This window comes from Malus domestica, chromosome 11 (genome assembly GCF_042453785.1).
Source record: "Malus domestica chromosome 11, GDT2T_hap1".
In the NCBI taxonomy this organism is placed as follows: Eukaryota; Viridiplantae; Streptophyta; class Magnoliopsida; order Rosales; family Rosaceae; genus Malus; species Malus domestica.
Genome location: NC_091671.1, coordinates 39,082,813 through 39,097,488, shown reverse-complemented (window position 1 = coordinate 39,097,488; position 14,676 = coordinate 39,082,813). Strand labels below are relative to the sequence as shown.

Genomic DNA, 14,676 nt, shown 5'->3' with positions numbered 1-14,676 from the left:
AATGAATAGTATCATGATTGATTTTTTAATTTAAAATAAACAGTATCGAGAGTTTTATGTTAAAGTTCTCTTTTTTGTTTTTTTTTTTTTTTACAGTTGGGCCGCTATCGTAGACAGGGGTAATCTTGGTACACGAGTTTTTACTCCTCGTCATGGGCCCGGGAACGGTTAGCTGACGTGGAACTTGGGAAGTTTCCCACTGCTTTTCCAGTTTACTCGCCAACTTGTTTGGCAACCTGGGATCTGGCCCCCAATTGGTGAGAAATCAACGTCTGAAAATGGAGGGAGAGAAAGAGAGTTACGTACACAGTTCACTATCGCGGCGTCTTAAATTAATGATATGATGTTATGTGTATATATTTACGTAAATGTAACCGCATTATTAGTTTAGATGTCATGGTGGTAGTTTGGAGGTGTGGGTAAGTTTTGAAAAATGACAAAGACTTGGGTCGTATATCCTAACTAACCAACAAGATAATGCCACATCAGAACCGCTTATGAGATTTCGGGGACCCAGTGCGGAATTTATAAAATGGCTCATTTTTAAGATTGTTTTTATTTTAAAAAAGTAAGACAATATATTGGAACTAGAAAATAATAACTTAAATCAAAACAACCTTTAGGACTCATTAATTGTAAATTTACAAATGTCATTAGGTAAGTAAAAAGAGTTATAAATATAGCCTTCACTAAATAATAAAAAACATTTCAATCTTAAGCAACTAAATAAAGAAAAAAAAAAAGCTTCAAAAACTCTAACTTTAAAGTTTCACTTGAATATATAATATTATTATATAATAAAATTGAAATAAAAATCTTTTTTTTTTAAGGTGTTGTTATTGGCACTCATATTATCTCATTGTGCACTCCAAATTTGTATATTTAGAAAGAAAAAAATTTACACTTACAAAAAGTACACTATAAGATTTCAAAGTGCTAATAAAAGTATATTTTTAATATATAACATTATTACATATAAATATAAGATACCAAATTTTTTTGGGGGCCCCTCAAATTTAAGGACCCTCAACGCCGCCTCTGTGCCACATCATCAGTTACTTTCCACTTGGACTTCACCGACAAGCATATTGACACAATTTCAACGAACAGTATTTGAAGTGAACAATATCGATAATATGAACAATATGTCAAAAGTCGATGCGGTTACAAATGTTGAGCAGTCCTACACGCTATGTGGTCGTATGCCCCGACCTGAAAAAAATGTCAGCTGACATAACAATGCACACGCGCGTTGTATCCAAGTTCAACTCCCTTTTTGTAGTACATAATATCTTAATTTTTTTTCCCCTTCAATAAAATGCAAGAGCCTCCAAATAATCAAACGTAAAAGACAACTCTTGAGAGTTTGTGGGGAAAATGAACATAGAATATTTAGGGTTACGCTATCTACATGCTTATTTTTATCTCTCACACAGCCCTCTCAATTTCCGGCCGTCGTTATTCAATCTAAATCCTCATGATTTTTTGGAACCCAAATAGGTTTGATGTAGTAGTAGGACACATCTAGTTTTCTAGCCCTAGAAATGGACAGACTCCCAAAACTTGGACAGAAATTACATGCACGCACTATAATCTACAAACCCTAGCTTCTGGATAAAACTGTAATATCCGCACGCGGCTGATCGCAACTTCGTACCCAATTTTTCCAACCGGAAGTCCGGAGCTACTTTGAAGTCTGTCATCTCCTACTGCCTAGAAGAGGCTCTCGTGGAGACCCTGAAAACCTCGTCGAATGCCCATCATCTTCGGCAGACTTCCTTGGGGTTTGCCCGTGCTTGCTTAGAGCTCCCTGAAGGATAACAAGTATATAATTAGACAAAACAACTTCTATCTTCAGAACAGACATACAAATGACACACAGCTTGTTATTCAATCCAAAATATGCATTCGGGAAAGAAGCACAAAAGTTTGATATTTCAGCTGCTTTTGGCTACTGGGTATACAGTTACTCTACGATTTCCTTCTTATATCACTCAGCTGTATATAGTTACTATACTCTTCAAAACTTTTGTGTGAATTACTCCTTCCGAGTCACAAACATATTTTAAAGCATGAGGAATGCACATCAAGAGAACAAGGACTTTTGAGGATACTTTCAGATAAATTCTGTTGACCTGCAGCGAGATACAAGTTTGAAAATCACAGATTTGGTGAAAGCTTCGGTTACTGGAAAACTTGTGCTTTTTCAGATATATTGGTTTATGACTTCATGTTCAAATGACTTAGCAAAAGACTGACAAGTAAATGATGTTAACTTACTGCAAGCAACTTCCGAGTTGATGGAGCTCTTGCCATGGATGAAGCAGCTGCTGCAGCAGCCACACGTATCCTATACAAATCACACATTCCAATTTAATCAAGGAACTTGACCATGAGAGAGAGAGAGAGAGAGAGAGAGAGAGAGAGCGATAGAGAGTTTAGATCCCATCATACCTCCTATGTACATCGATATATACATCTGTCTCATCTACAATTTCCTCCTGCGTTGAAAAGGGGATCAGGACAATCGTCATAAAACAGTGGGCACATGAAAAGAAATAGAATGGGAATACTTGTAGCGGAACACATAATATCACACTGACTGAGCCACTGACAGATTAAATTAAGGTAGGAGATTGGATAGAAGCAGAGCATACTTGCAGCAGTTCTTCAAAAACATCCTCCAGGGTGATGATTCCTATGACCTCCCCGGCTTCAATGTCCTCTGATGAATTTGGAATTGTAGCATTTGGCTGAACGGTTGGGTTGTTTATCAGAGACCTTGGAGCTTTATCTATGTCAAGAGAAACACTCCCTGATTTTTCATCTTGCTTGGTTGGCAAGGAGGCAGCTAGTTGAGATTTTAACTTTGCCAGTTTATCCTCGAAATTCTCTATGTCAGGAATTGCCAGAAGGTTGCTCTTTCCTTTGCTCTTCACTACAGCTGCCAGGTGACTGCTTCCTTTTTGAAACTCATTAAGTATATCATACAGCGGCATATCTGCAGGAACCCTGGGATATCCATGCATATGTATTTAAAGTTTTCCCACATACAACAGACGTCGATATATGCATAAAAGATAATATGGAGAAAGAAAATGACAAACCTAGGCATTCTTCGAATTGAAATGGCACTGACTGGAATCTCTGCTTCTGCTCGTACAGTGAGAAGACTTTTCACCTAAGTCCATTACAGAATAAATAAATAAATAAGTCTAAAAATTACTTGCGAGTCCTACAATCAGCTGTGACATACCAATTCTATAATTAGCTGTTATCAATGGTAGGAATCAACAGGCAAAAGTTTTCACACTCACCAGAAGAAGGCCGATAATGTTTTTTGGATTTTCATAATAGACAGGGACTCGACTATGACCTCGTGCAAGAATTTTCCCAATTGCTTCCCTGCATTAGGAGACAGACATCAGTTTAAAAATGAATCTTTCCCTCTACAACAGAAAACACAAAGAAGACCAAGACCCATCTCTATTACCACCAGATGATCCCCACAATTCCTTCTCAATACCTAGTTTCTACTCTATTCAGCCCAAAATAGCAGAAATACAAGAAGAAGAAAAAAGTACAATCAAGAGATGTCACTGCAATTTCAATGTCACAAAAAAATGCACCAAATAAAGAATATAAAGAATATGTAGAAGAGTCCGAAGGCAAACACACCAGTCTAAGTTTGAATTAACATCCAAGGAAAATGTTGATTCAATAGGTGTCATAGCTTCCTCTGCGGTCTGGACAACAAAAGAAACTTTAGTATTATGAATCCTTTGCAGATTGGAGAAAATGCAACACGCAGACGTGGTTTTTGGTGTTATCTCAATACTTAAAAGGCATGCAGAAGCCTGAAAATTGTAACTAAAAATAAAACACCCAGGAAGCATCAAAATAGTTTGGGAACAAGTATCAGAAATACAGCAAGAAGATAAAAAATGCACATAGAAGGCAAGAAAATTGGTAAATAATAGAGAACTGAGGAACATGTACAGGAAATAACACTATAAAAGATTGGACATGCCTTATACAGTCAAATTATCTCCCCTCAAATTGCTCTGTAACGTCTCATAAATTTTCCAACAAATCAAAGCTTAAATAAATCTGAAGACATTGGGTACCTTTTCAGTTAAATCCAGGGCTCCGCTGATGATCGTTGTCTCATCATGCGTGAGTTCACCTCCCTTACCAGCCTAAAATGGATAGAAATAACAAGTCAAGAAAAACAGAAAACAATTTGAATCCGGAAAACTGTAACTGTTGTGGAACTTCAGCAGCTAGTAGCCAGGAACAAACTGTGGACAAATGCAAGCGATGTCATACACACTTACAACCTAAACAGCTTACCTCTTGGCCATGAATAGAGACGAGGGCCTTCAACTGAGCCCGCCTAAACAAATCATCACTATGTCCAAGTACCTTATCAAGAACCTGAAACAATGGGTCACACATAAAAGCTATAATATCAATATCCGAATCTGAAACATATTGAACTTCCGTCCATACTATGTTTTACTAAAACAGGAAACATACTTTGTGATCCAAATATGAAAATTATAACGAGTATGGTATTAAAACATCATTGCCTAATAAGAACTCTTCTCAGTGTTGATGTGATATCTTAACTGTGTCTCATAACCACAAAAAGCAATTTAATTAAGCAGATGACTATCAAAGTTAATAACTTGAAAACAAAATGAAATTCGATCCAGTACAAACTATAATTACATACCTTTGCAATTGGGTATGCAATCGGATAACAGATGACCATAAGAATGCGAACAAGCCAAATGAAATTGGCACCAACTGAAAGTCCATATTTTGAGCATATAGATTGTGGAATAACCTAGTCCAACATGAAAAGGCACAAGTCTGTCACACTCCCATATAACACTAAACACTCTATCCATCTGCAGTCCAATAATTAATAACAACCCGGAAAGGCCCGTACCTCTCCGAATAACAGAACAAAAGTTACAGACAGCACAACAGCAACAACTGGGTTAAAGATTTTATCAAGGTATAAAGGAAGCGCCTGCACAAGCAAAATTCAATTGCGGTTAAATTAGTGGGACTTAACCTACTAATCATACAAATCTCGAAATTTAAATTTATCTAACAGAAATCAATGTTTTATTTATTACACAAATCTCGAAATTTAAACTTACGGAAATCAATGTTTTATTTATTACACAAATCTCGAAATTTAAACTTAACAGAAATCAATGTTTTATCTATTACACAAATTTCGAAATTTAAACTTAACGGAAATCAATGTTTATCTATTACACAAATCTCAAAATTTAATCTTAACGGAAATCAATGTTCGTTGGTAAACCCAAAACGCATAAATTATCATTAAAGTAAACTATTAAAAGTACCTCCATGGCACAAGCATTGCAGAGAAGCAGAGTGACCAAAAGCTGGTGCTGCTTTTGCACAACGGGCAGTATCTTAGCTGCGTACAATGACGGATCAACATCAAACCACCAAAACTAATCACATAATTAAGCTTAATTAAGTATAATTAAACACCAATTCGTTAATCCAATCTAAATTTTCCAAAAAACCGACCGGCTTGCTTCTTCTCGGTGGAGCTACCGCTGCGCTGGAGGATTTCGAGGTCGACGAGGTTGAGCGACATCAATCCCAAGGTGAGGCCAGACATGATCCCGGCGAATAGGACGAGCAGGCACGAGACGCCGGCGTAGAGATACCACGACCCCGTCCCGAACGGGATGTCGTCCAACGTGGTCACCAGGTCCCTGGCGCCGTTCCACGACATCATTTTCGCCGTCGTATTCGGCGGCTAGATTAGGATGCTAGGGCGATCGGCGGAAGCGGCATCGGGAGGGAGTCAGAGAGTCCGAATCGAATCGGACTATCGGTCTTTGACTTGCTGCTACAAGCGCGACTGGTCCTCATAAAATAACGATATTATCCGATATTTTTATCGAAATTTTCGTATCGTTACACTATATTTTCGATATCATTAATATTTTAGATTGTGATAGGAATTTTATGCGATGCTAAGTTACTCATCTTATCATGCAATATATAAAGTGTAAAATATTATACTAATTCATTATATATAAATGATGATTGTGCGTTTAAACTTCTTTAATTAATTACTACATATTTTCTACATTCACAATATTTGACAGCTCGCTATATAATCAATTTAAATCAGTTAAATTAGTTAAATCCATCATACAATGCATTTCCTTCCAATTTTTTGTGATAAACTAATAGATAATTGACTAAATAAATATCCTGCAAAGTTTCAATAAAAATTTCTATATTTTTCTTACAATTTCCGTGATTTTTATTCAATTTTTATCGATATCGATAATATCCGATATTTTCATCAAAATTTTCATATTTTTGAACTAACGAAATTTTGGATATCATCGAAATTTTATAAGTAAGCACAGCGTGGCTCCTATTTATACCCCTGCTAAGTTTGCATTATTACATTTTTGACACGCGGACAAAAATGACCCGCACTCTTCTCTTTCCTTGTGATTTGTCCCCCTCTCTCTCTCACTGTGTCGAGTGACTGAGTCAGCTGGGTGTCCGATTGCAGCTATGCTTTCCAAAACGCGGTCAATCTCTTCCTATCTGCACACCCGCAAACCCACTCTCACACCCAGCACCCACCCAGCAACCCACCTCCAATCCCAATCAATCTCGAGCCTCAAAGTCGTATGGCGCAAGGACCAGAAGCTGGACCAGGCAATCGAAAACGACAAGCCCTACAAGCTCTGCGCCCGCGTCGTCAAGGAGGTCCACAACGAACCGGGTCGGGTCATCCCGCTCCGGTACCTCGAAAATCGGCGAGAGAGGCTGCGGCTCAACATCAAAGTCAAGACCTTTCTTAGGAGAAACCCAGGTTTGTTTGATGTTTACTATGATAGGATTAAACCCAAATCGGAACCGGTTCAGTTTCTTCGATTTAGCGATAGGTTAAGGATGTTTCTCGAGGAGGAGGAGAGGATTTTTAAGGAAAATGAGCCGTTGATTGTGTCTAAATTGTGTAAATTGCTGATGATGTGTAGGGATAGGGTTGTTAGTGTTGATAAATTGGTTCATGTGAAGAGGGAATTCGGGTTTCCGAACGATTTCTTGGTTAGCTTGGTGCCCAAGTATCCGCAGTATTTTCGGATACTTGGGTGCCCCGGAGAGGAGAATTGTTATCTGGAATTGGTTTCGTGGAACCCCGAGTTTGCGAAATCAGTGATTGAGAGGAGGGCAGAAGAGGAGTCGAATTTGACAGGGATTCGGGTTCGGCCTAATTTTAACTATAGGCTGCCATCAGGATTTTTCTTGAAGAAGGAAATGAGGGAGTGGGTTAGGGATTGGGTGGAAATGGATTACATTTCTCCGTATGAGGATGTATCGAAATTGGATCAAGCTTCGCAGGAAATGGAGAAGAGGACGGTTGGAGTTTTTCATGAGTTGTTGTCGTTGTCTTTATTTAAGAGGATTCCTGTGCCGATATTGGGGAAATTTAGTGACGAGTATAGATTTTCGAATGCATTCTCGAATGCCTTCACAAGGCACGCGGGGATATTCTATCTGTCGTTGAAGGGAGGGATTAAGACGGCGGTGCTGAGGGAAGCGTACAAGGATGATCAGTTGATTGACCGGGATCCATTGCTAGAGATAAAGGACAAGTTTGCAGAGCTATTGGAGGAGGGATGGAGGGGGAGACGAGAGCAGTTGCGGTTGCAAAGGGAAGAGGTTGAGAAGGACAAGGAGATGATGACAGGTAATGATTCTTAATCAATAACATGTATTGATGTTGAGCTGCAAATAGTGTTGAAAGTATCGGATGATCTTGGTTGTGTGGGATTATTGAATTTGTAATCCACCACATTCATCTCAAATTTTGTAGTGATTCTTGGTGTACCTGAATATCTTTAATGGAGGATGTAACTAGTTTTTTTGGTTCCATATTGTATTCGTGTTTCTTTTTATTGGACTTTACAACAATTCGTGAAATTGAAATTATATATGGAATCCTAAGACCATTGTGATGCTTGTTGGTGATTTGTGTAATTGATAAATTATAAAACGGTGATAGTTAACGGTGAAAATATTCATCTTTTTAGCATCCCCATTTTTTAAGTTTGCCTATGTCACTGTCACTATGACAATTTGTGATGCTTGCTCGTAAAGTGCATGATTGATATAACATAAAAACAATGGTGATAATTATGTGACCTTCATGGACAGTTGGACTCATGCTCAATGTGTTTCTCACATTCAGCTCCGTCCCAACACTTATCATATTCGCACTATGACACAATTTTAGCAAATAGTGATCTTATTATTGTGCAGTCAAAGTGCAACTATAGTATCGGTGTATTAATGCTGGTGATTGATTTCTTAGACAATGAACACATTCTGACAAGTAACTTTTAAAGGGAATATCCACTGAAAATGGTTATGATGAATTTGCTTCTGTTCAGAGCATTAGTTAGTTTATACCCCCTTTCAAATGAATGCTACTCCGTTTACCAATCGTAGTTGAATTGATGTACTTTTGAGCTTTCCTATGCTGCATTGCTTTTGGATGGCCTTCCGTAATGAACTGGAGGGTCGATTTGAGCTTTTAGCTGTAACCGTTTCATTTCTTTGAAATGATTCTGCAAACTGGGGGATGATGGCCTTGTATCGGATTCTTACATATTTCACAATCTCTATGTTGTGATCGAACAGCCTCTCCATAAATGGGGGTAAGGCTAGCCGACATTCACCTCTCCCAGACCCTGCGTTAAGCGGGAGCCTTGTGCACTGGGTACGACCTTTTTTTTATGTTGTGATCGAACAGGATGGTAGTGTTTATATTACTGATGTCTGCTAAATTTACAGGGCAATGACACGTCAGATTGTCTTGGCAGTGGTAGAAAGGTCGGAGCAATGACACGTCAGATTGAATTACAACGAAAAGATATATGTTTAACAATTTTCGAATAATGTAATTTCTGTTCTTGCAGTTTGGTAGGAGCAAGGTCGGTTGTGGAAACACCATTTGGGAGAGTTTGCACTTCACCTAACACAAACAGAGTCTTCACACCAAATGAATGGGAATCAGTAAACCATTCAGAACCTGAAGCTCATTCCCTTGGTAATCTCCATTACTTTTTTAATTAGTATAATTGTTATAATTATTACCCACAAAGAGAGCCTAACAACTAAGAAAACAAGAACCTTATGAAACCACAACAGTGTATAAATAGACGGATTAGCCGAAAACACCTAAAAACCATCCATATTTCTTCTCTTTCACATCACATGTGATAGCAGAAGAAGAAGATAGCTGAAATGGTCATGGAGAGAGTCAAGATTCTTACTTTAACCTTGTTTGCAGCTTCCCTACTCTACCTGCCGAAGATGGAGGCGCAGCCTCTATTCCCACCTGTCCGCCCTCTCTGTAGATCACAGTTTGCCCTTGCTAACTATGCTTGCTCGATACTCCCCTTTACTCCGATGCCCCTGCCAACACCCCCCTCTCCTCCTCCCCCTTCTCCTCCCAATGATGATGGACAGGAAGAGCAACATGGCCATGGACACGGACATGATCACGGGCATAGACATGTCCATCATAGGCACAGGCATCATGTGCATGATTCCATACCTGCAGAAGATAATTGTTGTAGGTGGTTAACCCAGCTGGATAATCAATGTGTGTGTGAGCTGCTGGCTCACCTGCCTAACTTCCTCGTTAGGCCTGCTCATGTGTACTCTGTGGTTATCGGAGAAACTTGCACCGTTACCTACACGTGCGGAACCCCGGTCAGGATAAAGATATGAAGAATAAAGCGTAATTACTTAACAGCGTACGAAAATTTTTATTTACACTCCTTGTTTATATTTGGTGTTACATGAGGTTGGGTGTTGTTTATTTAACTGCTCATTATGTTTTCATTCCAATTCATAAAACTTGCGATTGAATTAGACTTTACTAAAGTTGTATCACATTTGATGAATATATATTTTCCACTATTAAAACTCGACGGCCAATCCAAACCAATCCAATTATATGAAATGGATTGGATTGGTTTGGATTGAAAATCCACAATCCGATCTATCTTGGATCGGTCAGATGTGGATTGGCTAGATTTTTTGAACCGACGAGCACCCCTAATTGATTTAGTTTTCATGTCGGATGTGATGCAACAATTTTACCGTTGAGAATATGAATCTCACGTTGGAGAAGTAAAGCTTTACATTTAGATGCGGGTTGGCTACGTTTTTGTGAGCAGACGAGCACCCCTAGCTGTTTAACCACAACAAGTGACTGAGCGGAAAAGTGCGGACACGCTCCCTAAAGGAAAAAAACGGGAGGTATAGGATTTCAATGCATTGTAAGTTGTGAATCTACTTGATTGTGATCACGAGTAGAGTGCAATTTTCAACTAGTCTTCTTCAGGTCCTCTTCTTTTTTTATTTTTTTACTTTAAAAAAATAAAAATAAAAATAAACATCCGCTTTAGTTTTTGTACGGGAAGTGATGCAACGGTTTTCATGTTGTGAAATGAATCCCACATCAGAAAAGTAAAGCTTCTCACGTACAAGCTGATGCGATCTCGAGTCTTTTCATACTATCAAACAATTTTTCGTTTACTCTAATGACCTGATCTAATTAACATGATATTAGATCCACCTTATTCACCACACGTTTATACGTTGCATAAGATATGAATATGATTCTTTGTTACTTTATTTTTATTTTTGTTGCAAGAGAGATTCATTTATCTCAAGATAAAGTAACATGGTCATGAATCCAAGAGTTCTTAAATCAAACAAGAAATGAGGTATAAATTTTATTTTTATATTTTTAAAGGATCAATTAGTGGCAAAGCCACGTTAGTTGACCCTTGTGGAGGCCGGAAAAACTCACAGACACATTTCACCTTCTCATGAATACCATTGTGTGGTTCACCAGCGTTAGGAATCGAATCCAGAAACCAGCTATGCGAAATACAGGTTTAAAATTTACCCCAACCACTGGGATTCTCTTGTTCTGACGTATAAATTAGGGTTATCTTCTTGCTCATACAGTTGTAGAATCTAAGATAATATATGATGTATCTTAGGCTCTATGAATGAAAAGTTTCCAAGTGTCTGCAAATGCGACAAGAACAGAAAATGGAGATTGTATATATGCTGATAACACCCCCAATAATAAAATGTTCCAATCTAAAGGATGGTGACTTTTTTTTTAATTTTTAATTTGGCCGTAAAGTCTATCCCACTCCAACATTGCTATCATGGGAAGAGACTTTGAGGAGAATTTATTGATAAACAAGAAAAATCCAGTATGTCAGGGGAGACATAAGGCCAAACCCAGACCATTAAAGAATTCATAACAACAATTCAAAACCTCTTTCAGCAAAAGATACAACATGAATAACAGCTCGTAGTTCGGCATCCAAAGAAGATGCCAAGCCTATTGAACCCGCAAAACAACCAAGAGAATTACTCGTAAAATCCCGAAAGATACCACCAAATGCAGCCACACTAGGGGAACCTCTTGCAGCACCATCAGTATTCACTTTGATCCAAGACTGAGAAGGCGGGTGCCACAACACCTCAATAATTTTTGGAGCCTTAGCAAGACATCCACGAACACCAATAGAATGAAGAATGCAAATCTCTTCCACAGAATTCTTCATACAGCCGGAATTGAGAGAATCAATTTCAAGGAGTTGACATTTAATGGACCTTACAACATAATTAATGGAAACAACCTCCTCATGAAAATGAACAGCGTTGCGAGCATGCCAAATAGAATAAAAACCAACTCCAATCATACCCCACCAAAGCAGTTGCACTTGGGTACCAAAACCTTGTTGTAAAGGATAATGGAAAAACTAAAAATATCTTGAAATAAATATTGAACTCTGAATAATTCCAAAACAGTAGACCAAATTTTACGTGCAAAAGAGCACTCAAAGAAAATATGTGAAGCAGTCTCCCTACCTTCATAACAAAGAGAGCACATAGATGTTATAGCAAAGCCTCTTTGCTACAAGAGATCATCAGTTAACATCTTACCATGTAAATACTTCCACAATGTAACCAAATTACGAGGGCGAAAGCAAGATTGCCAAACCCATCGATCCCATTGAACCACTGGTTGTTTATTACGCTTAAAATCATAAGCCAAAGAGAAGGAAAGGTCACCATTTGAAGCAGACAACCAAACTATTTTGTCATCAATCCCATACTTTGAAGGAAGCCCAATAGAAGAAATATCATCCCAAATGGGCGCTAGCCATGAATGTAAAGTAGGTGGGGGAATCCACAACCATCCACAATAAAATCAGAAAAGGGCGTAAACCAGGCCAAATAAAGGAACTCTTGTATGTAGAACACGGTTGTCCAAGACAATTAAAAACCCGACCTTGAAAGAAACGTGAAGCCATAGATGAGGTAACCAAAATATCCCAAAACTTTTTCAACAAAAAGGCCTTATTTAAAGCTGAAAAATGACTTAGTTGAAGAGAGTTTATTCGAAATTTAACTTTATTTTCCAGAAAGAATAATTGACTATATATACAAACTGGTTGTACTGGTGGGTATCAATCAACTCGTTCTTGTTGAATATAAGTTCCACGTGGAAAACTGAGAAAATAAAATACAATATATATGTGTATAGTTTCACTCCGAATACACATAGATCTTTTATGATAAAACTCAACACCTAATAATAGGTGGTTAAATTTTGATATTATCGGTGTGATTAGGATATAAGAATATGAGCATGAGTATGAACCTGTAAACTTGGTTATAGGATTAGAGATTTAGTAGGAAGCCTTGTTGAGAATGGATTTGTGAATCCATATTATGCTGAAGTACTATTTAGAAGGAATTAGTTTTCTATAAGGATCTTAATAGGGAAATCCTTGTAGAATTTGGCTTGGATTATATAGTATATATATGGTGGCCTCTGCTCTCACAGTGTGTACTCAATTTAAGACTAAGACCTATTATTAGTTGAGAGTCTCGTTCACTGAAGAGAGGAGAAGGTGCGCCACGACTTTGCTGCAAAAATCAGATACGGCAACATCTTAGAGTTCTTTTGCAGGTATGTTTTCTCTCTGTGCATTGCTTTATGGTTTATGGTCATATGTTTTGACCACGGTAACTTGCTTTGCATGATCTTGGTGTTGTGTTTATGCTAACATGTGGTATCATAGCTTTAGGTTCATAAATTATAAGTTCTGTGATTAAAACCAGTAGGTTCCAAAAACATAAATAATGTTTGAGAAAAATATATTTTCATTGCCACTTTGGGGAATCGAACACAGGTTCTAGTATAAATGTTTTACGAATAAAGACAAAACATGATTAAAAAAATATAACCGTTGGGATTTAAAGGGATGTTACCCTTGGATTTTTTGCAAATCCATGGGAACGGGTTTTCTTTCCAATTGGGGCTTTTCGATTATGAACATCATTCAACAAAACATGCTTCTAGGTTATAATTTCATCAATATTGCAACTGATATGATCGATTTGAATGGTTATTCTGCTACACTGTTTCATAAAATTGGATATGTGTAAGGTATGTTTTTATTCTTGCCTGCTTAACAGTTCTTCTGCATATTGAGTCGAGGGTTTATGTTAGATCTTAAAGGATAAGACTTTGAAATAACAAAATCTATATGGATTCAATTTAATTGAAACTGTTCAGCAGAAATTTTAGACCTTGGGTGTTCGATCATGTATTATCTACAATTATTTTGAAATCTACAGAATTCTAATGCACCTTTATGTTTTCTGTTAAACCATGAATGATGGTTATCATGCATGAGACATCTCTTGACTGTCTGTTGTTGCATATCTTGTCATAAATTTGCTTAAGTTTTGATAAGTCAATTTTTCTATGTATGCTTATCAACTATATGTTGTTAAGTCTACATGTATGATTTATTTATGAGAGTTGTGATGTGCTAAACTGCAAAAGGAAATCAGGAACCTAACTGGTTCATGTTTGTGATTTCTTCTGCAGCATCCGCCATGTCTCTCGAGACTTTGAACTTAGCTAATATACCAATTCTCACTGGAGGGAGTAACTACAAAAAATGGAGGAGATAGATATGATTACTGTTGACAATCAATGAGTATGATATAGCCTTTGATACTCTAAGACCAGTGATCACAGAACAAAGCACTAGAGTAGAAAAGGGAGATTATGAGAAGTGGACAAGAGCAAACAAATTTGCACTTTCAATTCTTGAAAGTGGGATGACTGATACAGTTCGAGGAGGGATCAGAAAACATGAATTAGCTACAGAGTATTTAAAGGCAATCAAGAAAAAGTTCAAGGAGTCACAAAAAGCAAAGATCAGTCAATATATGTCACTTTTGACAACTTACAAGATTGACAACACTGGTTCAATTTGGGATCGTATTATGAAGATGACTGATGCTGCAGAAAAGTTAAACTCCATGGATGTCAACATTGGTGAGAAACAGCTAGTCTTCATGATCCTCCAAGCCCTGCCAAACAAGTTTTCTCAACTGAAGGTGTTCTATAACACACAAGTCAAGAGTTGGGATGTAGATGAGCTTATTGGACAGTGTGTTCAAGAAGAAACTCGACATAGACAAGAGAGGGGCAAAGACATCGAAACTGTGAACTTTGTGCAATGA

General features: G+C 37.7%; 3 protein-coding genes across 4 annotated transcripts; 2 read left to right on the top strand and 1 right to left on the bottom strand.

The window, feature by feature from the left end:
• Nucleotides 1-1,335: 1,335 nt before the first annotated feature.
• On the bottom strand, nt 1,336-5,990 carry LOC103449031 (DUF21 domain-containing protein At4g14240). The gene is made up of 13 exons (XM_008388299.4): nt 5,581-5,990; nt 5,388-5,464; nt 4,958-5,041; nt 4,739-4,852; nt 4,354-4,437; nt 4,128-4,199; nt 3,679-3,746; nt 3,318-3,405; nt 3,108-3,181; nt 2,658-3,012; nt 2,455-2,501; nt 2,281-2,350; nt 1,336-1,810 (listed from the first exon to the last, which is right to left on the bottom strand). Exons 1-13 carry the CDS (start codon nt 5,792-5,794, stop codon nt 1,700-1,702), a joined length of 1,458 nt encoding a protein of 485 aa, XP_008386521.1. The 5' UTR covers nt 5,795-5,990; the 3' UTR covers nt 1,336-1,699.
• Nucleotides 5,991-6,482: 492 nt separating this feature from the next.
• LOC103449030 (protein WHAT'S THIS FACTOR 1 homolog, chloroplastic-like) lies at nt 6,483-10,023 on the top strand. Of its 2 annotated transcripts, XM_070808210.1 has the most exons (4): nt 6,483-7,777; nt 8,884-8,922; nt 9,009-9,139; nt 9,383-10,023. In XM_070808210.1, exons 1-2 carry the CDS (start codon nt 6,595-6,597, stop codon nt 8,889-8,891), a joined length of 1,191 nt encoding a protein of 396 aa, XP_070664311.1. In that variant the 5' UTR covers nt 6,483-6,594; the 3' UTR covers nt 8,892-8,922; nt 9,009-9,139; nt 9,383-10,023. The 2 variants fall into 2 exon arrangements, with proteins under 2 accessions (XP_070664311.1, XP_070664312.1); XM_070808211.1 differs by lacking the exon at nt 8,884-8,922 and having other exon boundaries at nt 6,529-7,777.
• Nucleotides 10,024-14,268: 4,245 nt separating this feature from the next.
• Nucleotides 14,269-14,676, top strand: LOC139189564 (uncharacterized). Its single transcript, XM_070808543.1, has one exon. It carries the CDS (start codon nt 14,269-14,271, stop codon nt 14,674-14,676), a length of 408 nt encoding a protein of 135 aa, XP_070664644.1.

Excerpts from the sequence above, each read along its gene's own strand:
- LOC103449031 (XM_008388299.4), bottom strand. The coding sequence starts at position 5,794 with ATGATGTCGTGGAACGGCGCCAGGGACCTGGTGACCACGTTGGACGAC. Across the intron at positions 3,013-3,107 it reads TCAATTCGAAGAATGCCTAG|GGTTCCTGCAGATATGCCGC; the intron begins GTTTGTCATTTT and ends TGGATATCCCAG. Across the intron at positions 2,502-2,657 it reads TTTTTGAAGAACTGCTGCAA|GAGGAAATTGTAGATGAGAC; the intron begins GTATGCTCTGCT and ends TTTTCAACGCAG.
- LOC103449030 (XM_070808210.1), top strand. The coding sequence starts at position 6,595 with ATGCTTTCCAAAACGCGGTCAATCTCTTCCTATCTGCACACCCGCAAA.
- LOC139189564 (XM_070808543.1), top strand. The coding sequence starts at position 14,269 with ATGACTGATACAGTTCGAGGAGGGATCAGAAAACATGAATTAGCTACA.